Genomic DNA, 27,512 nt, shown 5'->3' with positions numbered 1-27,512 from the left:
TTTGCCTGATTTCATGTGATGCTAGGCTGGATGGAACAAGGTTGATTTTTTTTGATTGGATCTCCCTCCCAAGCCCCCCCGCTTCCAATTTAAGATCCTTGAGTCGTGGGTCTAAACGTGAGGCCAGGACCACTGTGTTTTGGTGGAACATGGTGAAAAGTGTTACTAAAATATCCTTGCACAAAAAACACTGCAATGTGCAAGAGACAGAAGTCTGTGTGGTAATTTGCAATCTCTGATGCAAAATCAACTTTGAATTTCTTGACTGTTTTTTACATTTGATGTACAAATTTTCACACATTTTGCAAGCATCTGTCAACTCCTTCAGAGCAAATAGAGATCTTTATGAATATTGGTTTAGTAATTCTACTCTGTTTTCTTGTTATTTTCTTATCTAATATATTTTCAAAGCACTGCACAATAAATCCAATCAGTAAGTTAATGATATACAGGTGGCTTCCATAGCATGTGCCAATATTTTTTTAGTCATAAAACTTTATATTCAGTTAAATATTATCCTAAGACACACCAGGTTGAAAGTCACTGCTTTGCAGAAGCCGTATTTCCTGTAAGCTGCAGATTAAGAAAGTGAGGTTCTAAAAACATCTTTCAGAGGGATGTGTGTAAACACAGGCACTTTGTGACCAGTACCAGGCAGTTTCAGTCATTATTTTCCAAGTGAAGGCTTGGATAGTGACAAAGCCCATGAGCAGACTCATATATGTCTGTGTGCTGTGCTGCTGTGCTCTGGGGGATCCTCAGTCATCCACAGCAAGTGGATGCCAGCGTGGTGATGGCTCTTCTGCTCCACCTGGAGAGGTGTGCATCTCCACCCACTGGAGTGGAGACAGCGGTGATGACAAACAAGGTGAGTCTGGTGGGCCTTGGAGGACGTGTGATACAGTTTGGTAACTAAATGTGACAGCAAAGAGAACTGGGGAGGATGTTTTTATGTTAAAAAAAATATTTGGGAATCCTTTTATGGTTTTTTTTTTTTACCTGCTTCATTTTTTAAAGGAAAGTTTACTCTGGCTTTAGTTTGATTTTTCATGTTTTGTTTCTTTTTCAACATTTGTGAAGTGCAAGATTCTCATGAATCTTCATATGGATATTGCATTGCAAAACAAGTGTTTCTTCATCCAAATTCAATGAAGTTTCAGCAGTAATAAATTTTTCCTTAATTTGTGTGAAACTTGTTTGATAGAATTCATATTTAATACAAAATACCTCGACTAAGGTATAAGCTACAACTTTTTCTTAAGTCTAGACAAGGGTGGCAATTTTCTTGAATTCATTAACTGATTAGCAACAGATTATCCTGGTTTAATCTTTGACACATGCATTGGTTACAAATATAATTGGTGCTGTTTCCTGTATGGAATGGATCTAAGTGGTGTGTGAGTTTCAGCTGCTATTGTCTGAATAAGTTTGCATCAGAATTCTAGTATTTCCAGAATACTGTACTACAAATACAAATGCTGCAAATAATTTCATGTCATGCTTTTAAGCCCAGCTGGAGATGAAACACAGAGTCACTTCCCTGTGTTGGAATGGGGAGGGGAATCGTAGTAAAATTTGTGTGTTGAGATAAGAAGAGTTTATTAATTAAAAATAAAAATAAAGTCAAATAAAAGAATGGTAAGGGTAACATTGGTAAATAATAATTATTAAAAAAAAGGGAAAATCTATAAGTAATGTACAATACAATTGCTCGCCACTCACTGAATGATGCCAGACCTCCCCTTCTTGATCCCAGTTCAGCTGTGCTTCCAGCTAACTCCCCCCGGTTGATATAGTGGGCATGACCTTGCCCATCTATGCTACCCCCAGTTTTGGTGATTTTTCTTTTATTTTTACAGAACTACTGAATATTCTGAGTTGGAGGGGACCTACAATGATCACTGAGTGCCATGCTTGAGTGCATGGCCCCTTTGCAGACCATGCCTAAAGCCTTGGTGTTATGAGCACCAGGCTCTGATCAACTGAGCCAACTCTGCAAACCCCTCACTGCCAGAGCCTGAGACAAAGGGAAAAAAGAAGTCCTTGAAATAGGATATATATGACTTAGCAAAAACCAAAATATCAGTGTGTTATTAACACCACTGTCATTCTGAATCCAAAACACAGCACTGTAACAGCTACTGAGAAGAAATTAACTCTCCCCTAGCTAAAACCAAGACAGATGCATAAGGTAGTCCTTCTCCTTGAGGATTTTTGTTCTGAGTCCAAAGAAGAGCTTGGATTTATCAAAAATTGTAATTCTGACTAAAAAGATTGTCTAAATTCTCCTACTCACTGTGAAACAAAGGAAGCTACAAACTTTGTTGGGATTTAAAATTTTACTTTAAATATAAAACAGATGGTCTTTAACTGAGCCTCTGTCTATCTGTCCATGCTGAAAACTTCTAATTAGAGTTTGTTAACAATCACTGAATTCAGCTGCATTCTGTGAGAAGGAGCAATAACTTAAATCCAGGTTCTTCAAATTACAGTCCAGCTACATAAAGATTTTCTTCCTCTTCTAGGAATCTCTGTTTTATCCAAATAGGATGCAGAAGTCTGTTTGGAGCAGGAGTCTAGAATCAGCTCTAGGATACGTGATTTTTATTTCTCTGCAAATATGACAATTATTAAGGCTGTATGGGATATCAGTACATTTTTGTAAGTTTCCTGTGATGTACAAAAATGTATTAAATGGCAATGGCTGAAATGCCTGTTGAACTCCCTGATGTATCTAACACATCTCAGGTTAGCATACATTTTATCATTTGCACAAGAGGTGGTTATGCAAAGTTCCACTGCATAGTCTTAAAATCCTCAAGTCCTTGTGCTTGCTCTTAGTTTCCCTGGAAAGGGCATTTACTCCAGACAGCATTTCCTGTTGTGACTGCAGAATATGGAACAAGAGGTGCATTCTTCCATTATCTTTTATGGAGCCTTTTTACACTTGTCTGTTGAGGGAATGCAGCTATAGACAAATACTTACATGAAAGTAGAGAATTAAATACTTCTCCAAAGACTAGTATAGAAAAATGAACCTATGGTCTCTGTAAAAGTGCTAAATATGAAATTATGTTATATTTCATGTGAATGAGCCAGAGGTGTAGAACTAGGCTTTGAAGGACAGGCTGTGTGCTGGGATAATGCTCTGGATTACTTCAGGAGATAAGTCAGCTGTCAGACATGAAGATACAGATCAGGCTGTCAAATCAAAGATTTGTCCTGCTGCCTCCCTTTCTTGGGATTTGTGATTACTGCAAAATTATTTTTCTGCCTAGGTTTCAGCTCCTGGTCTCATGCTGGTGACAGGTTCCTGCTCTTTTCCCTGGGCTTTGCTCAGATTTAAGCAAGTTTCTGCAGTTAAAAGATATAAAAATGGGAATTCCATGTTTTATTGCTCATTTGGTTTTCATATTGCAAAATATTTGCCAGGAAATGAATGGTAACTAAATACTATTAAATATATTTTGCTCCCAGAATATCCCAAACTGAGATTTTGTACATATGGACACTCAAAATAGAACCTTTAACTGTAATTTGTTCCTGTGAGACTTGGGATTTTTTCATAGATGTTATGTTAGATTTTTTTTTTTTGTTCACCAGAAATTCAGCAAAAAATATGTAAAAAATCCCACAAAAATATGTAAAAAATTTCCTTCTGAAATTTTCCTCTCTAATCAGTGACTTTACCTTTACAAATTTATCTTCCAGCAAATTGACATTGGTTTTCTTTGAAGTTATATTTTCTGTGAAAATGGATATTATCTTGGAAAATAATGATGATTTTTTTTATTTAAAATGGTACAATTCTTGCTATTTTATGCATATTAATTTGCAATTAATTTTTCAGGTATGAAAAAATTCTTGAGGAATATTGAATGTGGTTCGGTACATCTCATGCAGGGTTAAGCAGATGTACTTTAGCAGTGTTAGTGTTTTTGATGAACCTCTGACATGCCTTCTAGCCACCTAAAGATCTAAGGAATAAAAGCAACAGTAAAAAGTTGGTTGATGACTCAGCCAATCTGCTCATTGACTTGAGTCTGGAATGCTTGTGTGAATTATTTCTGTTTTCCCCTCTCTCACCTTGTAATTAATTGTTGCAGTAAACTGATATGAATAAGAAAGTCATGAAATTGAACATCGTAGTGTGACTATCAGTGCTGCAGTGGCAACTTTATTTAAAATGACTAGTGCACTATGATAAAACACACCAGACCAAAAGCATTCGCAGGGGCCTGGAGCGGGCACCAGTTTGAGAGGGAGGATGAAGGCATTATAGCTCTTGTGTCTGACCAGAATCCCAGTCAGAAGGCAGGGTCTTAGCCACCTTCCTCTGCTATGTAAGACAAAGGGTAGGGGAACTGGAAGTTTCCACGCAGGACACAAAATCTGGAGTCAGTACCATGTAGTGGATGCTCAGCTTGGGCTGAAGTTTCAATAAGTTCCTTACAGCTACATCTACTTAGACTTCTTTTTTAATTAAATCCTTCCACCTCTACAATAAGTGCTTCAAGGAATGGGGCTGTCCTGCCTGCCAAGCACATACAAGCACTTTCATTCAGCATAAAGGGCTGCTTGACACCAGTATGTTGGCAAAAACCAACATCTGTCCCTCCATCCCAGTAAGCAGTTTTTAATCTGGTCCCATACCTACCTCAAATTGCCTAAATGAACTCATACACCAAACTGAGCTCTGTGCCAGAAAGGTGTTCTGCCTCCCTTTTCCAACCTATGCTGCTCCACAGGGGAATCTGGAAGGGGGAAAAGTGCCCCTTCCTCACCATACTGTGACATGTACTGGAAGAAATAAGAGAGAGGAAAGGCAAAGAGTGGACACTGTTCCATTCTGTGGATTTGTTTTGTCTCTTGTTTGAACAGTGTGGAATAAAAATAAACAAACAAACAAAAAAACCCCACAAAAACAAGACGCCACTTTCTTTGTGATTACATTCTGGTGTTAAGACTTTGGTTTTCTATGAAAGAACTCTGGAAAAATTCTTTACCTTAGCGCTGCAGTGTACTTTAAGAACAATCTCTGCATATAAGCTGGGAGATTTTCCTACAAAAAGGAAATACTACACACATATTTGTGATGAAAAGAGCATATATTAAAATAATAAAATATAAATGGATGAGTTTGAATTTGGTTTGGTGAAGGAAGGACTTGTTTGACTGTTTGGGTTTTTTATCCCAATGTTTATTCTCACTTGTCTCTCTTCCACTGTGTTATTTCTCTTTGTTCATGATTTAAACATTCTGGTGTTTCTCACTTTTTTTGTTCAGGGCCCTGTTCAGAGTGTTTCTGTGTGTTAACTAAAACAGCAAGTGATGGTGAAAAAATATCCTGTGGCTTCTGTTGTTAAGCTTTTAATTTTTTGTTCGTTTGCTTCAATTCAGATTCTTCTTGGAAAAAATGTGATTTTGAAACCAGTCTATGCAAAGTTCTTCCTGAATTCAGTTTACAGCCTGGTTGGATAAGAAGAAATGGTCAATCTGGCATGGGACCACCATACTCTGACCACAATGGGAATGAGAGTGGTAAGAATACTCATGTTCTTTGAAGAAATCACGGACTCTTGCAAATTATGTAGTTTCCTATTTAATTTATTAATATTGCAAATTTCTTGATTGTTCAGTTCTATTCTGCCATGTGTTTCCTGAACACGTGTGTTTTTGTTTTAAGGTGACTGAAATTACAATAACCCAAAATTCCAGAGCACGGGAGTGGGGGGTAGGGAGGAGGAGAAAGACAGTATTCCAGTAAAAAATTCTTGTTGTCATCGAGGAATAAGTTATGAGTTTCAAAAGTTGTGTTTATCTACCAGAGTGATCTTTACTTGCTTTGGAGATTTTAGGTGATAAATTCAGTGTTGATGATTGCAAAGTTTAGAGATTTTGGCACGTATTTTCATATTTTCTTGGACTGTTAAGTGCCTGGAGTGTGTGTATCTGTCATCTGTGGCTAATATTAGTACTCCAAATATTTTGAGAGAAGAGGACTTTGTATCTGGAGACAGGATAAGCTTTGATAGTTTGTTTTTGAGCCGGCTTCTTTCTAAACATTCTTAATATTCTACTTTACCTTGAGGAGTGTCTCTCAACTAGGTAATTCCTTTTCTCTGTCCTCAGACAAATATCCCCTATATACTTGGCTATGGCCAAATTAACCCTGCTTTTCCTTCTGTGATACATGCTGTAAGACAATAGCTGTTTAGTTCTCCATATTTTCTGTTTTTCTCTTTCCCTTCATCTCCACCCACATCCTCTGATCTCTCTCAGGTACAAGCAGTGCTTTGGCAGCCCTCATGGTGAGCACCTGAAGGCAGGCATGCAGTGTTGGAGCACGTGCAAGAAGAGAATCCTATGTGGGATGCAAGTGTTGTTGTGATTTGCCCAGGTCCTTTACACCCCATTCCCAAACTGTGATGGTCTGGGAGTGTTGAAATCTGCATGGCTCTAAAGCAGCATCTCCTACACTCTGCATAAGCCATAAAAGTTCCCTATAACAATGAGTATAAATTGGTCGTTTTGGGGTGAATGCATGGAAAACTTGCTTAGAACCAGCAGATGAAAATGAACCCCAAATTTATTTGTTTTTATTGAAGAAAAAAGCAACCAAAACCTCCACTCTCTTTTCCTGTAAGTTCTCACTTCACAGTGGACAATTCTCATAATACTCTGCAATTAGGAAACTTTATATACGTGATGTGCTTTTAGCAACTTCAGTTTTTGCTTGTCTGTATCTCAGAAGCACATCCTGCTGTTTGCATTATGCTTCCGAAGATAAGGTTGCTCTTAAATAAGTGTTGATTTAAACCAATGTTGGCACAAAAATGTGAGCAAACGTTTTTCATAAACACAAGCTTTATTTCAAGTATGCAAGCTGTGAAGTAGTTTAAAATAATAAAGCTTTTCTCAATAGGAAACACATTAAAAACCCCAAAAGTACCATGGAATACAAATACAGCAAACTCTTGGCTAGAATCAAAATAGGTTAGCCAGGCAACAGTCTTGCTGTAGTTGAAGTTTCTAGAATTTGTGCATTACTGGTAGTACACTACATCAAGATATAGCAAATGCCAGAAAGATACTCTAATAATCATATAAATAGTAAACTGATAATCATAAAAAACTGGTGGGGAAGGGAAAATTTGACTTATATGGACAGCCAAAGCCAGCAAAAGATTGAGAATCATCAACTGAAGTGCTTGTTGCAGATGAAGCAAATTGTTCAGTCACCCGTGTTGCTCACATTTGCTTGTTTTGGGCCTTCAGTCATTGTTGTATCTGCCAGGTGCAAATTGTGCAGTGGTCACGTTAATCTAAGTTATTTTATTCAGGTAGCAGGAGGCTCGAATACTTGTAGCTATTCAGCTTTCTGAGAGGCTGTGTATTCAGATCAGTGAACTGAACAGTGAAGGAGATCTAAATGCATTGTATTAATTTGCTTTTATTTTTCTACCTGGAGAATGTCTAAACTGTACTTTCACTTTCTGAATGCTGATTCTATTTGCTTAGGTAATTTTTATCTTCTTATGGCACTGAGTCGAGTTTTCCCACTGCTAGTGACTCAACAGACTGTGTAATCAGTTTTATGTTGGTTCCTGCTTAAACCCCATAAATGATTCTCTATCACTGCAACTGAGCAGAGTATGCTTTATGGTAGAGTGTTATAGGGAAGACTTCCTGCTATCAAGATAAAACACACACATTAGCAGAAAAGCAAAGATCCCTTTGTAAATTGAACTCCTTTGAAGATTTATGTAATCACTTACTAGAACCCAAAATATTTCTTTAGGTCTCTCTCTCTCATGGATCTTTTTTTTCACTGAAAAGCTAATTGAATAGACCACTGACAACTACTTTAAAAGAATCCCAAAACAAAACACAACCTCATTTTGCTACATGAAACTATTCTCTATGCAGAGGTCCAATGTGAAATGACTGTTCAAAGAATGTCTTAAAATTATTATTTCTTTCCTAGCTGTGTAAAACTTAAAATTCCCGTGGCAGGTGAAAAATATTTTTTTTGCTCTTAGACACATTCATCTTTAGAGAACTAAGAAAAAAATTCAAATTTTCATGGAAGTAACATCCAATGGAACAGATTAGAGTCAGGGACAGGGCTCTGCAGAGACACCAAGCCATCTGTTGTGGGTAGGAGCCATACCCTTGCAGCTGGCAGGCTCTGAAAGTGCTACCCGAGCAGCCAGGAAAGGTCTGAAATCTGGGGGCAGCATGGCCATTGCCCTGGTAGCAGGCTGCAAAATGCTCCTCTCTGGGGCATTGCTCAGCTGGCTCCAGCCTGAGCTGGGCTGGTGGTGCTTCATCAGAGGCTTTCCAGTTCCACACAAGGATGAGAGGTCACAGTGGGTAGTTTAATAAATTAAATATTTAGATGTTTTGATCTGTTCTCTGATATTTGGTTAATGTATTAATCTTTATTTTTGGGATTTTTGTTTTCCTTGAGTACTGCTAGGCCTTTTTTTCTCCTTCATCTTCCTCCTTTTCATTAGTATGTTAATGTCAGAGGACAAGAACTTACTTGACATCATTTGGAGTTTGGGAAGGAGAGGAAAAGAGAAAGGAAGAAAAAGAATTAAAAATAGATTGAGTCTTTTTCTATTCTTTATTTTTCATCTTACATCCTTAGCATATAAAATCTCTGAAATCTCTGTGTCCAGGAAGAGCCAAATTTTGACTTGCAGTATTTTATATCCTAAATAGTGTGGCTGCTTTTCATCTGTTATAAGATCTGAAACAATATTGTCAGGAACAGACACAACCAACCAAAGGACATGGCAACAACCATAGTTTGTGGGAGAATAGATTGTACAAGATTAGGAATGCAACTGAGCCTCATCCCTAAAGGGGTGCAGCTTCATAAGACAGGTGAAGGAGAAGTGCGGAATGCTGATGTGTATTGACCAGCCACAAAAGAGTAAAAGGGCACACAAGTGTTATGCATGTGAGAAAGAAAGGTATAAAGAGTTGGGAGGAAAGAGAAGAAGAGAGACTTTGCTGGTAGTGTTGTGAGGTGGAGGGGTCAGGTGGCTGTGGTTGTGTAAGGGACAGGAAGGAGTTAGCTGGTCAGGAATAAAGAGGTGGAAAGAAGAGAGAATGAGTCAGTGTTGCATGGAGCTGCCTGGGAATTTTACAGAGAAAAGGTATGCAGGTTTTTACTAGAGGTTGATAAACTGATGGTGTCAGTCAGTTTGAGACTACCACCCAGAGGTGCCAAGCACCAATGCCAACAATTGTTCACTGACTCCTCCTGAGCTGTTACATTTACAAGTGAAGCAAGGACTTATTTTTTAAATGAAACATGATGGTATCTTTAATGGTAGCTTTGAATTTTTCAATTGTGACTGTGTACAGGGTTGCCACACCTTTCTCTCTGCAGCAGAGACAATTTTCTGAGCAGCCAGAACCCAGACACCACTTTCAACCTATAAAGCCACTACAGTCTTCTCTTCCGTGTTCCACCACTTTCTCAAAGGCCTGAACTCTCATGATAAATGTCTATTGTTGTTTACAGCAGCTGGCTCTTTAGGCATGAAATGTGTAACCTACTCAATCTTTGGAATTTAAAGTCTTTGGATCATCTTTCTAAGTTAGTCTCACTTTGTCTCAAGATGCTGCATTTCTGAGTTGATTATTCAAGACATCATCACATGAAACATTTTGGAATCCTACTTAAAATTTTACTGGGAACAAATTTCAGCGGGAACATGACAATATTGAACATGAAAAAAGGCTTGGAGTACAATGGCTAAAAGTGTTATTTATCATTTTCTGGGGAAACAATTCTAGTTGGCTTTTTAGTTATTCATTTATACCTGTGCATACTGCTCTTTTTGTTTTGTTGGTTTTTTTCCAAGCTTCTAAGTTTTCTCTTTTTATTCCTTTTTATAGCTTATTTCCTCTCATTGTCCTCTGAAATGCAGTCCTCTTCTGTAGCTTTAAGGACAAAAGTTTTCCTTCCAACTGATGAAGAGCACCTTTGCCAGGTATTTTGATGCACATTCTTTGTATTACACTGTTTGCCATAGTATTTCCCTGGAATAATCAGACCTTGTTCTTTTTCCTAGGTTAGATTTCATTATTGGGTCAGTCAAAAGAGTGGAACACTTATGGTGGGGCTTCAAAAGCACTCTGAAGATACTGTTACAAACATTTGGCAAGTTTCAGGAGAACTAGGAGACCAGTGGAATGTAAATACCATTACAATCAACAGCATGGAAAAGTATGAGGTTAGTAAATTGAGGTTACTCTAAAGGACACTTCTTAAATAGTGTATGAATTGTGGGCCTCTTTAATAGGTCAGCACTAAATATTTTGTAAATGAAAAGAAAGTCGTATCGTGAGGTAAACAAGAAAAGAGCCATTTTGAAGATCATACTTTGCATTAACAAATACAGCTTGTTCTTATCTCTAATGGTGTCAAAACTGACACCAAACTTTGGTTAAAATGTGTGGGTGTCTTAAATAGAACAGTCTCATTGAGCCATAAATTATCTACCAGCCCATAGAGGTGATATACTTGTGATCTTGACTTTCAACACAGTATTTTCTTAGCCTAAGTCTAACTGGACTGCTAAACTCAAGATTTCATTTATACAGGAAACTGCATTTATACTATGAGATACTGTTTTATAGGGGTACTGGAGGTGAAAAACACTGTACTCAACTACTGATTGCAGCTTTGAGTCTTTGTCACAGAACACATGCAAATGGCTTAATTTTGCTCAAAGCTACTGAAAAGCAATGCAAATGTCATAGGCTATTTAAATGTTTTTACATGTGCATTTACAAAAAAACCCATTAGCACAGTAAATGTAACTTAGGGCTATAATATTGTGGGTGATGTACACTTACTGCTATGTATAATACGGAGAGAAAGTGGGGAGCAGAGAAGGAAAAAAGGCGCCTTTCCTGCTACAGCAGTTACTGTGCAGTTGCTTAGCATGCAAACCTGAAGGCATGGCAGCACCACCTCATTTCAATAAATCAAATGAGTAACATAATTACCCGCCTTCCCTATTGTGCTGAAGCATCCAACAGGATCTCAATTCTTGAGGTAATACTGGCCTGCTCATCTCTTCTGAGAGTGTATATACCTGTAAAATACTTGTACCCAGCTCAACACAAGTATCAATGTCGTTATTGGTCATTAACTTATCTCTACCTGTTAAGAGTGCATGTACAGCAATCTGAGGTTGTATTGGAAGGATTTCCTTCTAGATTTACTTTTTTTCATCATTTGTATTACTTGGAAAATTGACTGAGTCTGGGAATGGTTAGTATAATATGGTATCTACTTCCTCTGAATTGCTATGTCAAATCCTAATTAGATGATTGCTTGGAAACCTGGTTATCCTTTGGCCTCTATCAAGTGAACTGATGGGCAGAGTCCAGCTTTAAAGAGGCAGGTGTCAAACTTACTGCAGTAATCATTACAAATGACTTAAGAAACACAGCTCAGCCTCTCACAAAACTGGGAGTCTGAAGCTGAGCAAACTGTTTGCACATTTTGCTCCAGTGACAGCTTGCAAGATATCACTGTCATACAAGAGAATGCAATTCACTTGCTCTTTTGCACTTGTTCTTTTATATGACAAGATACTTAGCCTACAGAGATATCTGTGGCATTTTTCAAGGTAAAATTTTGATTATGAATGTTTCTATGGGAAAAAAATGATGGGAGACAATTTTTATTTGTACATACAAATCACTTTGAAATAGGGTGCTTTAATACTTTTGTCAATTTTAAAAACACATTTGAAGTGAGATTTTAGTTAAAATCTACCTCTGAACCTCCACTGCTTCTTTTCTTCACTTATTTTGATGTTGACTGTTTAATACTTAGGTCTCTTCCTACTAAGAGCCTGGATTATATTTGTGGGATACAGAATTAATCTGGCATTTAAAAATCCCCATTTTATGGAATTCTGAAATGCAAAGATTGCCAGTGGTTTAACTACTGAACAAGGAGAAAGCTCAGTATGTCTGTTTCAGCTGGGTTTTGGAGAACAGTATCATGGTTTTCTCTTCTAAGCTGCTTTCCCCCTGATTTACTGAGATCAAATTTCTGTCTCCTAGACTTCATTAAGGGAAAGGGTTCTAGGCTATGGGTTCATTTGTGTCTCTGTTCTTGATTCCTGCTTTACCTTGTGCTTTGCTGCTGTGCTGCAATCTGCTCCTGTGTCTGCATTGTGGGGTCAGCCCAGCTCGTGTTTGATCCCACCTACAGTCCCACTGCACCTTCCATGCCACTAATGGAGCTGCGAAAATCATTTCACCTGGTTTTCACAGATATTGCATAGATATAGATCATTGCAGTTTTGAGCAAATAGTGCCTCAAAGTAGACTTTTGAGCTTAAAGAGCTCTAGACTTTGTGTGAAAAGGAAAACTGAACGGTTCCTTTCTGGAGTAAGCTTGGGTGTGAGTCACTTTGGTTATTATTGGGCTGAACTCAAGGGAGATCAGCTGGGGATCTGCACCAGATAAAGCCTGGATAATCTGTTTAGACTCAACAGCAGCTGGAGGCATCTAGTATTATTATCTTCTGGAAGCAGGGAAGTTGAGGGACTGTTCATGAGTTTTGGAGAAACACAAGTTCATACAGACTTTGTGTGCTCTGATGGAATATGAACGTGAAGCAGCCTCTGATTTTGCTTGAGAAAAGTGAGCTAGTCTCTCTTTAGCATTTTCTAAGTCACTTTATCTCACTATATAACTTTATCTCACTATATAATAAAATCTGACTATAAAATCCCAACTCCAAACTATAGGTTTTAAATTAAGTTACTAATAACTAAATTTTTAGTTCAAAATGAAACATCACTGTGCAAAGGTAAAAGTATTTGTCAAATCCCTGACATTAAATAATGTTTCTGTTGTTTCTAATTATAAAACAGTGCACTACATCGTTTTAGGAACTTATCTGAAACCATGCCATGATAGAAACAGAGAATAGCAATACACTATTTTTACTCTTCATGGGGATGCCACAAAAGTACACATTAACTGCACATATTGCAGCAGAAATCAAGAATTCAAAGTACTGTTTTGTGAAAAAAATGTTCAAATTTCCAAGATGCTGCATTTCATTCATATAAGCATATTTTTGAATGTGATATGGCTGCCATTCTTCTTGTGGAAGCCAACTGCAGGTTCAGTAAAACAAGCAAAAGACAAAAGATTACACCCCTCATAAAAATTCCAATTCAAAAAGTAATGGTCATATCATTGGATAAGTTGTGTAATCTTGTACAGTGAAATGCTCAGTTCTTGGTAATTTATAGGTTTTCTGCATCAATCTGTTAAATTATGCACAATATTGTTGCTGAATTGTCAAGATAATATTTGAAAAATTGTTGCTAACACTGTGAATTCCTTTTTAAGAGCTAGAATAGGTAGCTTGTGATTCCAAGAGTCTAGAAAATCCTGGAATTGTTTCATCCCAAGTTGTAAGCAGAGAATAATTTAACGACTGTTATTCTTAGTACTGATTTGTTGGGTTGTTTTGATTGGTATGTTTTTGCTTAATTTTTTCAAGGTCTGTGATCGATCAGTCAGTTCCCTTATACACCACTGCAGAAAGCATGTAATAGTGTGTACATTTACAAATGTGGATTGAAATCTGTCCTTAAGACGAAAAAGTAAAATATTCGCAACTTCTTGTGTATAGAACACTTTTTTGGGGGGAAAAAAAACCTCCCTGAATAACTGTTGACCAAGTATTCCTCAGGGTTTGTTTTGGCTAAAAATGTGCTGAAAGGCTTATGAATAATGGTGTCTTTTGCTCTGAATTTCTCCATGTTTCTGAGAAATTCCAAAATCAACCAGAAAATGTTCACATTTCCAGTCTCTGGTAGAATAATATCTTGATAAAACACAAAATCCTTTGTGTCCTGTTCTTTAACTGTCCTGAACTTTGCTTAGATTTTAAGATGTTTTATTGTGATTTTCAGGTCCTTCCTGTTAAATTCTACTTTAATATTGCATTAGATGATTGGACTACCTCTTTGTGTCCTGGTGAAAAAGCCACAGATGTCTGAAAAAGCCAGAATGATAATCCTCCAAAATTGTTAAATGTGTAATTAGAGTTCCTGTATTTCTGATAGATACTTCATTGACTTGACTGGCATGTATTGTGTGATTTTTTTGTTGTTGTTGTTGTTTTGTCTGTGACACTGGTAAACTCTGTTTCTTGTTGATTTGCTGTTTATCTCTTTAGGTTATCTTTTCAGGGATGGTGGGGACCCAGAGTCAAGGTGACAGTGTTGCTATTGATGATATTACCTTCAGTGAAGGATGTTCTATAGCACGTGGTAAGAATACCTGTTTTTCAGGAGTCAAGTCATTTTAGATTGTCTTTTCCTTGGAGTAGAAGAGAAAAGACGAAGGAATTGTTTTAATAGTCAAAGGCTTTTTTAACTGTGTTTTCATTTGGCTTGTTTTTAATTCTCTAAACAATCATCTGTCTTGTCACATCTAAACACAGTTACAAAGAAAGACAATAAATACTTTAAGAAATCTGATACATTATAAATATAGGGCTCAGTGGGTAAAGAAGATTTACTGTTTTTGCCTGAAGAATTGATGTGTTCAGCCAGCTCAGGCAAAACTTTGGAGCTAACTAGGAAGATTCCCAAGACACTCATGTATTTCTAAATGCATGAAGGTCCTGATCCTCAGCTGTGAAGTGGGGTTATGCTGTTCTGCTCTGCTACATCCAAGAGCTGGAGTGTCAGGCTGGTCATCTCTGCAGTCAGACCACCACTGTGTAACACGCTTCTTTAGCAAAAAATTTCTTATTTCCCTTTTCAACTCAATGTATTTTCATGGAAAAGGAACACTACCCATCCTAGCATAAATTAAGTTGCTTGCTGCTCTCTATTACACAAGAGTATTGACCTCTGGCACCTATGGCACATCCTCAGGTGAGTGCAGTTCTGATTCAAAGTACCGCCTTTGTTTTTTCTTTCATTTAGTCTTGGCATGGGCACAGAGAGTTTAAGCTTTAAACTTAACTTGAGATATGAAAAGCAGCATTTGACACAGACCAAGCTAGGTTACATGGTTGGTTTTGTGCATACCATTCTCCTAAATAATGCTCTCTAAATTTCCCTGTAGGAAAAAAACGATTGAAAATAGGTGCAGATGGGTATTAATATGTTAGAGTGCTAAGCAATTTCAAGCAGATCACATTAAGAGCAAGATACAAACCCTAATGATGGCAGCAGGCATCTATATTTAGATATCTATAATTCTAGAAACCTATGTACTTGTTTAATCAGTTCCTGTGGGAGTTCTGCTTGTAAAAACATTGTTTTTCACTGAGCTTTTCAACAAAGTTCTTCTAAAAATCAGCTCTGAGAACCAGTAGTGTGTCAAAGAGATGGAAAAGGGGAAAAAAAGGAAACTGAAGTATTTTCTCACCATATCTTATAAATCCAGGTGTTAAACATACCTTATGGGGCAGCTGTTGAGCTGTGGCTTATGGATTGAGCTGCTGCAATGTTAAGTGCCTCAGATTTATTCTACTAAGAGCCAGTTCTTATCTTGTGTTTCCTCATTAGAAGCCAACTCCATTGACCTCTAAATGGCTCACAGCAGCCAAAAACAGGGTCAAAGAATCTTAATTTTCTCTCTGGAAGAGGACTGTTGCTACTGAACACTTTCCAATAATTAAAACAAAAGGTCAGACTACTAGTTGTTTGAATTAGAAATATTTTTTTCTCTAGTCCTTGTGGAATGTCTGGATAAGTAGACTTTTAATGCAAACCACTTTAATTTCATGAAATCCCCAGTTAAAACTTGCATTTTAAATGTACCCTTCATGATTTTTAATCCCAGTACAAATGCACGTAAGAGATGACCTGGTCATTTGTATTCATTAGTATGACTGTTTTTAGGGTTGTGAGAAAAATATCTTAAATTTTTGTGCTTTCAGGAGTTTCTTCATGCAAACTGTGATGGTTGAATATAAAAGTAATTTCATTATGCTTTAGGTTTTTTCTTCCCTTCTATCCCTGCCCTATCTCCCAAACTGTCCCACTCCAATCAGTTGTCCAGTTCTTCTAAAGACTCAACTTCATGCATTGAAAAAAAAATATACAACTAAAACCCTATCTTCAGTATAGCAATTTAAGATACTCTAGTTTTCAGTTTCCCCAACAGCTGCCAAATAACTTATCACTCAAAACTCCCACATACATTTCTACATTCTCATACTTCTGAACCTGGGTTGCTGGAAAAAAAAAGAAAACAAACAGAAAACAACCCAACCTTTGGCTGGAAAATAGAAAATATTAAATTTACTTTCTGAAACACGCGTAATGCAAAATCTACTTTAATTATACCTTTAGCAGACCTGCTGTTCAAAGGCTTCATATTCTTGTCCAAGTGGCTGGTCTGTAGAATTCCCTCTCAGTTGCCAAATAATTATATATGTGAAGAACCCCACTAAGACTGTCCTGATCTCTACATAGAGATGAAAGCAAAGAGCTCCAAGGCATGAAAGTGGAATGCTATAAGGGAGAATGAGGTTTTTGTCCTCCTGAAGTAATTTGAAATGCAGAAGTGACAAAGCCTCACTGCAAAGTTCTGGGGTTTTTTCCCAGGGAAACTGAAGTAATTATAAAAGTATTTCTTATAATGTATAAATTCTGACAAAAACCCAGTATGAATACTTCAACTGACAAAAATCTTAAACTTAATTCCTTAGATAATTCTAATCCTGCAAAATGTATCCTTTAATATTACAGAAGCAGGTATTTGAGATGAACTGCTGCAGAGGTGGGAGTCAGAAAACCCAAAATACTAATCTTACTGTTGTCTGACATACTGTGGCATTAAGAGCTGGAAAATAAGCATTTTGTCAAAACAATCGAAACCTCAAAAATATATAAAACTATATTTAAAAAACCCATGGAATTACTCACTATTTTGTATCAATATTTCAAAAGCATTAACAGAAGATCTTGATTTCTTTTGAAAGAATTTGCAAATTTTTTTTACATGTTGAAATTTGACAAAATTCATCCTTTTCCAGACCCTTGTGGAATTTTGCATTTTCCATAGGAAACAAGTTTTTGACAAGTTCTTTCTCACATAATACACATGGTTTGAAAAGAGTGCTCATTTATTTAGCACTGGAACAAGGAAGAAATGAAAGGATTTGCAACACTGCCTGGACAGACCATTTCACTGAGATGTCAGTAATGTGAATAATACAATGTCTCTCAGATGAAGGAGACAGCAACATCTAACTAAACTAACCTAAAACTGTTTTCTCCATGCAGTTAGGAATCTCTGTTTTCTCTGAGATAGCCTGACTGCTCTTTAATAATGTGTCTTAACCAGGAGATTGCCTTTCTCCTGCAATAACATTAAGAACTTCCATTGTCATAGTACAATTCCGCTTAAAATCCTGGCCATTGCAAAAGGCAACTGGACTAGTAAGGCATGTTGTGCCCTTAAAAAGGGCATGAAAATATGTGGTGATGCATGCAGAACCTGTCTCTAGAAAGAAGTATTCTGTTTTAAGTATTGTGGAGATGCTGCTGAGTTTAACCTCAGTTAAAAGTGATTTTTCTGTAGCTACCCTCTAGAAAAGTAAATAGGTATTTCTTATTATTACATGTCAGTTTTTGTGTTACCTGGCAACACTCTCTGTGGATTTGAATTCATGAAGGTTGTGATGACTGGCTAACATAAATAGCACTCTGTTGCTTTGAAAGAAGCATCTGTCTTGAGGGAATGGTTTCTTGGAATATTTTAAGATGGCAGGCTGACATACAGGACAGCAATCAGGGGTACACAGGGTTTTTGCATTAACCTTTTGAAGAAGGAGAAATGTTGTCAAGGAGTTTAATAACCACAGTTTTCTAATGGGCAATAGTCTCATAAATAATGACTTTTAAATAAGTGATTGTTTTTCTTTCTTTTAGCACCACAGATTTCCATTTTTGAGCTTGGCATATGTGAGTGGCAGTCAGAGCAGCCAGCTGAGCCTGCTCAGTGGGCACGGCTGCGAGGACACAAGATTGCCTCTTGCTCCTTCCCGAAGGGTTCGAGCAACAATACTGAAGGTGGGGATTTAATTTAACTCAAAATTACTGGCTGTCATGAAGAACATAGTGCTTTTTATGGCAAGGTGATGCCTCATTGCCAAAACAGAACAAAACTAGAAAAAGTGATTGTATGTATTTTGTATTTAAATTAGGTTTTATTTTGGCTGTTTAATAAGGGCATCGTGAGCACTCCTACTGGTAAGACATAAAATATTTCATTGTAAAAATTAATGAATTTGTTCAGGTAGTCATGAAATATTTTAACATAAGACTTCCAAAAGAAACTAACAGCTGATTTATTCTCCAGTTTATTCTTTGTATGAGATCTGTGCAAGAATTTGGTGAAAATAAATTAAATCAAATCCATCTAAGCCCACAGCCCTTGTGTTGTTTTTTTACTGTATAGTTTTGATTTTGATACTTGGCAGTTTGACTTGTGTAGTACCACTCTGCTTGGGCATGCAGTCTAGAACTTCATTTTAAACCTTTTATTAGCGGAACTGTAAATAAGCAATTTTTCTAGAAAGGTGTCATACCTTTAAAAGAAATAAAATTAGTCCAACTGCAATTTTAAGAAGTAAAGAGCATCACCTGTTATTGAAGTCAGTGTGTAGTATGTGTCTGTGGGTTTATGGGAAAGGTTTTTGAAATCTTAATGGCTGTAAATCTACAAGTGTTCTATTGTGAGAGGGTATTGTCTTGCCTGCCAAGTGTTTGGCTTGTGTACTGAGACTGCCTTTGGAGGGGTCAAGTACTGCTAGCTGTAATAGTGCACTTTGTGATTCAGCTTTGAAAAACTGATATTGTGGAGATTACTGCTCGAACTTTGAACCCACAGAAATGGAGCACATCTCATTGATAGAATCAGACTGAACGTTGAATATTGTTTTTATTTTTAAAAAAGTATTTTAAAAATTAATTTTAACATGCATTTAAATACAGTCTAGTAAGCATAAGTCAAATTATCATTGAAAAGGAATTAAAATTATCATTATCAAGGAAAGTGCCTGAGAGTATATGCTGTATTAAAATTAATTTTTGCAGGTACATATAATGGACCACATAAAGTAAAGCAGATTTATTTTCCCCCCTAAATGTGAGGAGAAGAGTCATATCATCTTCCAATTTCCACTGGAGTATCTAACAAAAAAAGAGACTTTTGATTTGATTTTATTTGAAAAACCTCCTTGAAAGTCATTGTATCTGTGCCATACTTTACCATGACATCTTAAGGGCTAGCAACAGGTATGGATTTCCCTTTTAAGGCAATACTGAGAACAGAAAAGATATTGAAGTTCTGTAAGGGCTTTTACAGGACTATGTTACAAGCACTGTCTATGGAAAGAGAATATATTTGGAATGTTTCCTGAATAGGTGCTTGGGCATTATTGTGTGGATGTGCAGAGGCAGCTGAGTAGGCTGAATTTCCCCAACTACTTGGAGACATTCCCTATGGTTCTAAGTAATAAAGAAAAATGAAAATGTGTGAAGAAACAAGCATGAAAACAACACACAGAATTTAATTAGTCATTAACATTGGAAAGTATTGAAAAATCTGAACTGTGATTGCTGATATCTCACTACATTCAGTATTTCTATTCATGCAGATGCATTGAGATGTAAATGAAGAGGTTGAATAACAAAAATAATTCTAAAAACTCAAGAAATGGTATGCAAACTGCAAAAATGCCCTGCTTGAGGGCTCAAACTTGCAATGCAAATAGAGCTTGACTAAGCTTTATATTCTGGTTTTGATCAAAGCCTTCATTTCTATAAATAGAAGAGAGGTAAGAAATAAAATTATAAATAAGAGATTGAAACAATTACATTTATAAAGAAAAGATTTCTTATGACCTTTGAATAATCCTCCCTTGCTGGTATCCCTAAATTTAATAAAAATACTTTCTGTCCTTGGAAGAATTTTTTCCTTTGTTCCTTTATTGCTTTGGTTCTCTACTTTTATATTGTAGGCAGTTTATCTATAATTTTTCCTCTTAATTTCTCTAGTGTCAAAAGTTCTTACAGATATTTTGTTCCCCTGTAATACTGTTCAGAAAGTACTTTTTTCTTGTTTCTTTTATTGTTGTTTCATATATGCTATTGTAGTTTTCATAGTTTTTTTTCTTACATTGGATTAAGCAGAAGCAATGACAATACTTACATATAGTGCATTCCCTAAAGGAGAGTAAACATGCTTTTTTGGTGACAGGATCATTCTGCATGCTTGATAGGACTTTGGTTTATTGAGAGTAGTGCACTAGCTTTCTTGTCAAAAAATAATGTCAACTCTTCTTTCACTTGCTTTTAAAAATTCAAGTACTTGAAAGGAAAGAGAGAAAAGAATGTTAATTATCACTCAGAAACTCAAATTGGACTCAGAAACTAAAATTGGTCAATTTTATAATGGCATCAGAGAACTCTGAAACTAGATAAACAACTGGTACCATATCTACTAGTGTTGCATATTTCTCTTATGCACAATATAGTAGTCATAGAGGTGTAGATGCTTTGTTCTTGTCTGTCAAAGAGAAATATGGGTTAAATCTACTATATTTTCTTATATGAAGGTTAGTTGTTGTGGGATGAAATTACAAGCTTAACTCTAAGGAAATTTCAAGAATATATTACAGTGTAAATCATTGCAAAACACAAAAAGTAAACAGACAACAAAAGGAAAAGGACATGTTCTTTTATAAAAATGAGCATTTTTCTTGTGAAATGAATCTTTCTTCCTTCACCTTGTGATTGTGTAGTATTTGCATTTGAGATAAATAGAATTTCGAGAAATAAACACAGAAACTGACTTAAGGCTTTTAATTAATCCTTGTTTATTATTTTAATAGCTGCTGCAGAAGGCAGCAAAATATTCAGTGATTCAGGAGGCAGGGGAAAGAGCTGATATGTTTAGTAAATAAATATTTAGCCTTTTTATTTCTGAAAACTAATAGACACTGTTGAGGGGATGGAGAACTCCTTCAGATCTCCGTAGGAATGGTTTTATAAGGGCCAGCAGGTCAAGAGGAGCACAAACTGCTTTTCTGCTTCAGGTGGAAAGACAGTATGCTTCCAACATTTTGTTGCAGAAGCTCTGGCTGAGAAGTAAAGACCTGGATTACACATTGGAGTTGAGACTGCTTCCTGTAGCAGTAATGCAGATCACTTTTTGTTTCATTTTGTTTTTTTAAGCATTGCTGTGAAAGAAAACATCTTTCCTAGAAACCACAACGGGAAGAAAGCCCAGTTTTCACATATATTTGTCATTAGCTATTGAATGGTTGTAGAGTTAAGGAGGCTGAGCTGGGACTTCTTGCAGGTTTTAGCATGCAAAGTAAGAACTTCGAGATACTATTGTCTGATGTAATTTGTGGTTGCTGGGGCTATCTGTGAGTAAAATGAAGATATATATAAAAAATAGGGAACAGATAATATCCAAGTCACATAATCAGTATGATGATCAGCTTTCATTCTTGCTGGGATGGGTCTTTGGTGTAATTACATGAGACCAGTCCTTATTTTTAAAGACTGAGAAAAAAATGCTTTGTGAAAAAGTGACCTTTATTTCCTTTCCTTTTTCCTTCAGGCCCTTTAGAATGGTCAGAAGCTAATTACAATGCATCATATGAAAGGGCCCATCTAAACAGCTCCATGTGTCATTGTTCCAGCAAGAATTGCCATTTTCAGTTTCACTACTCCATGGCAGACAGGAGTGATCTCAAGGCAGTACTGCTTATGAATCAGGTAAAGAGAAACATGTTCATTTCCAAAAGGTAAAGGTATGGCAGCCCAGGTGTTACCAGACAAAATGCAAGACACACCTGCTGCTACATGCCTGTCTCCTGAGTTGGTTTGTGCAGAAAGTAACTTGGTACCATTCCACTGGTCTGTGCAATTGCAAAAGCTGGGTGTTTGCCATCACAGCTATAAACTAATTTGATGGGTGAATGTTCTGCAATAAGGCTTCAAGGATAAACTACAGAATTAAATCAATTGCAGATTTCGCGGGGGGGGGGGGGGGGGGGGAACCTATAGCAACAGCTTTGCTTGCCTTCTTCTTCTTATGGGAATAAGAAAATAGGTGCTTCTGTCAATTGAGACATATTAAAAAATAACGTTGTTGATTCAGGATAACTGGAAAGTTCTTGATGAAACAAGAAAAAAACTGCTTTGTTTTGCTCAAGTATTAGACCAGTAAATTTTCTATTCTTATACTTATTAGTACATAAAAGAGTCCTGCCAGAATGAAACACAAATGTCAGTTGATCACTGCTAACTATTTCCATCTTTCTTACCTCCCCTATCTTGTAAGACTTTCTAATATTAGGATGTTCTCTTCTGGATGTTTGGTTTAATAGGTTGATATTGTTGCTTTGCACTGCTACTTAATGAAAGCAAGAGCAGTAGAGCTGCTCTCATTAAGTTAATGGCTCTCATATCTTGATGCTGGAGTTGAATTCTTATCACCTAACAATACACACGTTTAAATATTAGACCCACTTCATTCACAAAGATAGGAAGTTAAAACCCCAAATTGTAGCACAACCAAAAGGTCCTAAAATAAGGACAGGTAATGGAAATAATTTGTTTCTTTCCAATTGTGTCTCTGAATATTTATGAAAATAACTCCAGGTTTTTGCTCATGTTTCATTTATAAAAGCCAATAGTTGTATTTTTCTATGACCCATTACTTTGTCAGGGAATTGTCACATAATCAGAGTTTTGGTCAGAACACACAATTTTGTGTCATAGTACTTGCCAATAAATTCCCAGGTATGACACTCGCAGCAAACTCAAGACAGAAAAGGAATATTGATTTCAGCAGTTCACCTAAGTAGCATCAATGGACTCAATTTAAGAGTTTTATTTCCCTGAAACCAGAGCAAATTATGTAAGTGAAAACCATAAGAAAATTGACATCTGAGTTCCCATAGAACTGGGAGCCTAGATAGAATTATTTGATAAACTGGTCCTTACATGCTCATTATAAGAACATTTTCTGGCATTTTTTGCATCAGTCCACTCTGTTTCCACAGATTCTCTTAGCTCTTTTATGTTTTAGGTATTGAATTTCTCTTTCAATCAAAAGTGTATTTATTGCACATAGATTTATTTAAAGTTGATATGAGTTAATCATACTTCAAAATTTGCCAGAAAAATCTTCAGAAATATAAACTTCTCCTGATAGTTTCAGGAAAAATAAAACAACCTGCAGACTCATGTTTAAGACTTCTTAAACTGAAATGAAGGGAAAGTTGGATTTTATACATTTTGCTACTGAATCATTAGGTTGTTTATGAAAGACAAATGAATCTTCAAAACTAGCCAATACTAAGAAACAGAGGGTCAAGTGCTTGTTCTGACCCTGGAAGACAATAGAGCTGCTGTCCTGGAACTCATTCAAAATAACTTCTTAATTGCGGTTTCCTGCACATCCTATTGTTATATTTATTGATCAAAACCTCATGTCTTTGAATAACTCTGGATTATACCCAATGTACAGTTGCAGTACTGTTCTTAGAGGCAAGTGATTCAGATGTTGTAAATTTATCCCTGGCCTTAGGGAGCAAAGATGAGTGAACATATTTTCTAATACAGACATTATGGTAACAACTGGAAGACAGGGAATTTAAATTGCTGTTGGGTATAAAGAAAGATAAGGAAAATGGACTCCTTTTGTCAACAGTAACCTACTGTTTACTTACATTTAACTTGTAGTCCATGATAATCTGCAGCTTTTTCTCTTTTATTGCTGGCTTGCCAAACTGCTCTTCATTAAACACTACTGCATTTGACCATTTGATTTTTCTTTCTTACTTGTGACTCAAATCTTTGAGCTCTGTCTTATTGGTTTGGAACTCGTTTCTGTACACTGAGATGATTTTAAATGCAAATTACGTCCTTCAGAGTGCTTGCAATTCCTCCTAATATAGTATTATCTATATGGTTTTAAAATTTATTTTTCATTCGACTTTCCACATTCCCCAGTCAGTTATTCAGCACTATAATTATATCAGGTTCTGGAACAGACCTATACAGAGCTTTTCTATGATTTTCTTTTGTTTTAATAGAAAAACTATTGAAATCTCCTCTTTGAAATAAACTCATATCTATTTGCACACATATTTTACAGTAATTTCATCTACAGCAAATCACCACATTTTTTTAAAGCAAATATTATATGAGATTACTTAAAAAGCCTTAATAAAGTAACTAATTTTTCAAGACTGTTTCTGGTGGGAAAAAAAAAAAATTGCATTGCTAAACACAACTTGCTCCTCATCAGAAGCAGCCAATGTAAGTTTCTCAGTTTCTAATTCTCTAGTTGCTTACAAGGTTGTTAGCAATTTGTTCCAGTGTCTTAAGAGCTGTTCAGCATCTTGGCTATAATTGCATAGTCTGTATTTATCCCTTAGCTGCCAAATATGTCCTTTGTTCTCCCAGTTGTCTAATTTCCTACACTTTTGCCTCAGGTTCTCAGAGCTTGCTGCTGACAGTAAAATATTCCTTCCAGTATGCAACCTTTACTTAAGTTTGTGATTCCATTCCAGTTTTAGTACTTCTGGCTTATGTATATTTGTAACATTATTTATCTATTCTGGTCTATGTTTAAATTCCCATTTGGCAGTATTAACTGTTCAATTAACATAAAATATTCACAGACTCATAGAATGTCCTGAGTTGGAAGGTACACACTAGCATCAGTGAAGTCCAAGAGTCACAAAATGTGCCTGAGAGCATTGTCCAAATGCTTCTTGAACTCTGTCAGGCTTGGTGTTGTGACCACTGCCCTGGGGAGCTGTTCCAGTGCTCAAATACTCTCTGGGGGAAGAATCTTTTCCTAATATCCAACCTAAACCTCCCCTAACACAGTCTCAGGCCATTCCCTCAGGTGCTGTCACTGGTCACCTGTCCTGGTTTGAAAGACAGGTGTTTGCTAAGGAAAGCAGAAGCCTCCCTTTGAACTGAAAAATGTGTTCCTTTCTTTTTACAGATTATGATGATTTTGGAATTAAGAGAGCTCTCAGGCAAAGATATGGGGATAGGAATAACAGTTCTTTACTAGTATATCTAACACGACAAACAAGAACAACAACAGCTATGAAATTACCCACAAACAGAACAGTAACTCAGTCCCAGTGTTTTTTGGCTGCAGGCACCTTTTCCCTGAGCTGCAGTTCCCGGTGCTGGGGGCGGGCGGGTCCCGCAGAGCCGCAGGAGGGCTGGGGGTGATGGCAGAGCTGTCCCAGGGGGAGAGAGAGATGGAGAGAGAGCCCTCTGCTCACGGTGTGGGTCCTGATGCTCAGCAGAGTGCTGGATGGTGGCAGGTTACAGTGAGAAGGCAGCAGGGCAGGGTCTGACAGCAGTGAGGATGACTCCTGATGCTGGGATGGCAATGGAGACGATCGTCCTTCTCATCCGAGCTCCGTGGGGGAAATGGGGCGAGCCAGAGGCTTCCATCTGCTCTTCTGGATGTTTGGATATCGAGGGGTTTCCTTCCTCTCTCTCCCCTCCCCCTTGCCACCAGGGCCCTGTCAACAGGTATCTTAGCATGACAATGGGGAAAATTCCACAGAGGGGAAAAAAGGGAAAGAACCAACCCCCAACATCACCACAGGGAAGAGATCAGTGCCTGACCCTTCTCTTCTCCTCATGAGGAAGTTGAAGATTGCCATGAGGTCTCCCCTCAGTCTCTTCTTCTTGAGGCTGAACAGACCAAGTGACCTCAGATGTTCCTCATGCAGCTTCCCCTCATGGCCCTTCAGCACCCTCATGACCCTCCTTTAAACACTCTCTAACAGTTTAATATTTTTCTTACACTGTGGCACCCAGAGCTGTCCCAGAGCAGAGCACAGCAGGACAATCCCCTCCCTTGCCCAGCTGTCCCTGATGTCCCTAGGACAGGGTTGTCCCTCCTGGCTGCCAGGGCACTGCTGGCTCACGTTCAGATTGCCATGGACTGGGTTCCTTTCCATGGCACTGTTTTCCAGCATCTCATTCCCCAGTTTCTACATTCAATTGACAAAATTAACTGCCTGTTAATTGACAGATAAATTTTGACATTTTTGGTAAAAATGGAAACCAAATAATATAATATTGACTCTGTCATTTGCTGTTCATTGTTTGTTACTCCCCTTAAGTAATGGGCTTAACCTTCTTCCTTTTCTTGTCTTAATCTTTCCATATTTGTATGGCTTTGAAAAATACAGATTAAGCAATAAAAGAATTTCAATCCTTATATGTACAAGTAAATTTGTATCCTAATGCACTACAATTTTTCGATGTTCAACAACACTTGCAAACTCGTGTGAGTGTACTCTGCAGAAGGTAAAGTTGATTAATGGTTGTGGGGGAACAAATAAGTCTTTGTTGCAAATGACTCTGAAAAGAAGTAGGGACAAAATAATGGATGCAGTTGCTCAGGAGTGCATGTATCGATAGAGAAATGTCAAAAAAAGGATAAAAAATATTTTAAAAATGGAGACTTTTACAAAATTCATGATTTTCATCCTTCAAATCTGAGTGGCATTATCACAGAATAAAAAACATTGTGGGGAAAAGGAACAATTCTTGACCATTTTAGCTTTACAAAAGGTTTTTATTGATAGTAATATATCACGGTAAGGGGAATAAAGTTATCTTGAGCAGCTGCTCCCCTGCATTATCAAAATAAATCTCAAAGGAAAGTACTGGAAAAAAAAACACCTCCTGTATTTTAGAAGAAGGCTAGTGACACAAAGAGTGTGCTAGAGGGGTTAGCCCATTTGTAGCAAAGAAGTGGCAGAATATGACAAGCAGGGTGAATACTACAAGTATTGTGAGGAAGAGAAATTATGTTGTTGACTCATTAGAGTTGCATGAAATCATGGGGTAAAATCTGCTAAAAATATTGGTTCATCTGAGATGAATTACAGCTTTCAGCATAAATAAAAGTCCAAGAAGGTCTAGCTACTATACAGAAAACTCAAGTTTACTGCTACAAGCTATTTACATTAAAATTAGTTTGAGAGAAAAATGGTCATGGGGCTGGGTTTCTAACCTATTATCTGAAAGTTAGCAAAATTATAGTATCAAAGTGCATCCTGTCAAACACACAGCAAATGCAGTGCTCCCCAGAAGATATGCAAATGTGTTTTAATGGTTTGTATGTGCAGGTGGGGGGAAGCATGTTAAGTACAAGCAGAAATTTAACCACAGGGTATGGTTTTAACCTGCCATGCAGTATGGTTCCTAGTACATCATCCTTTTCTGTGTCTTATGTGTGTATAATATAGGCTAATAGATTTCCTTTGGAAGCTGAATTATTTAGTAAAATGAAGCAAGTTTTACACAGAATGAAGTGTCCTCAATATTGAAAGACTTTTGCTGAATATGTCATGTAAACAAGTGGACAAATATAATATATAGTTATGTAGAAACTCACAGCTGAC

The 27,512-nt window shown here is 37.0% G+C and overlaps 1 protein-coding gene across 1 annotated transcript in view; it reads left to right on the top strand.

Annotated features, from left to right (window-relative positions):
* The first annotated feature begins 705 nt into the window (after nt 1-705).
* The window catches only part of MALRD1 (MAM and LDL receptor class A domain containing 1), a 236,579-nt gene continuing 209,772 nt past the window's right edge, over nt 706-27,512 (top strand). Inside the window, exons 1-7 of the mRNA XM_062500144.1 lie at nt 706-877; nt 5,401-5,541; nt 9,919-10,013; nt 10,095-10,256; nt 14,247-14,340; nt 17,965-18,105; nt 21,668-21,825. Of these exons, the coding sequence (XP_062356128.1) occupies nt 706-877; nt 5,401-5,541; nt 9,919-10,013; nt 10,095-10,256; nt 14,247-14,340; nt 17,965-18,105; nt 21,668-21,825 (963 nt within the window). The remainder of the gene's footprint in view (nt 878-5,400; nt 5,542-9,918; nt 10,014-10,094; nt 10,257-14,246; nt 14,341-17,964; nt 18,106-21,667; nt 21,826-27,512) is intronic.

Source organism: Cinclus cinclus, chromosome 1 (assembly GCF_963662255.1).
Source record: "Cinclus cinclus chromosome 1, bCinCin1.1, whole genome shotgun sequence".
In the NCBI taxonomy this organism is placed as follows: Eukaryota; Metazoa; Chordata; class Aves; order Passeriformes; family Cinclidae; genus Cinclus; species Cinclus cinclus.
This window is presented reverse-complemented; position numbering and strand designations above follow the sequence as displayed.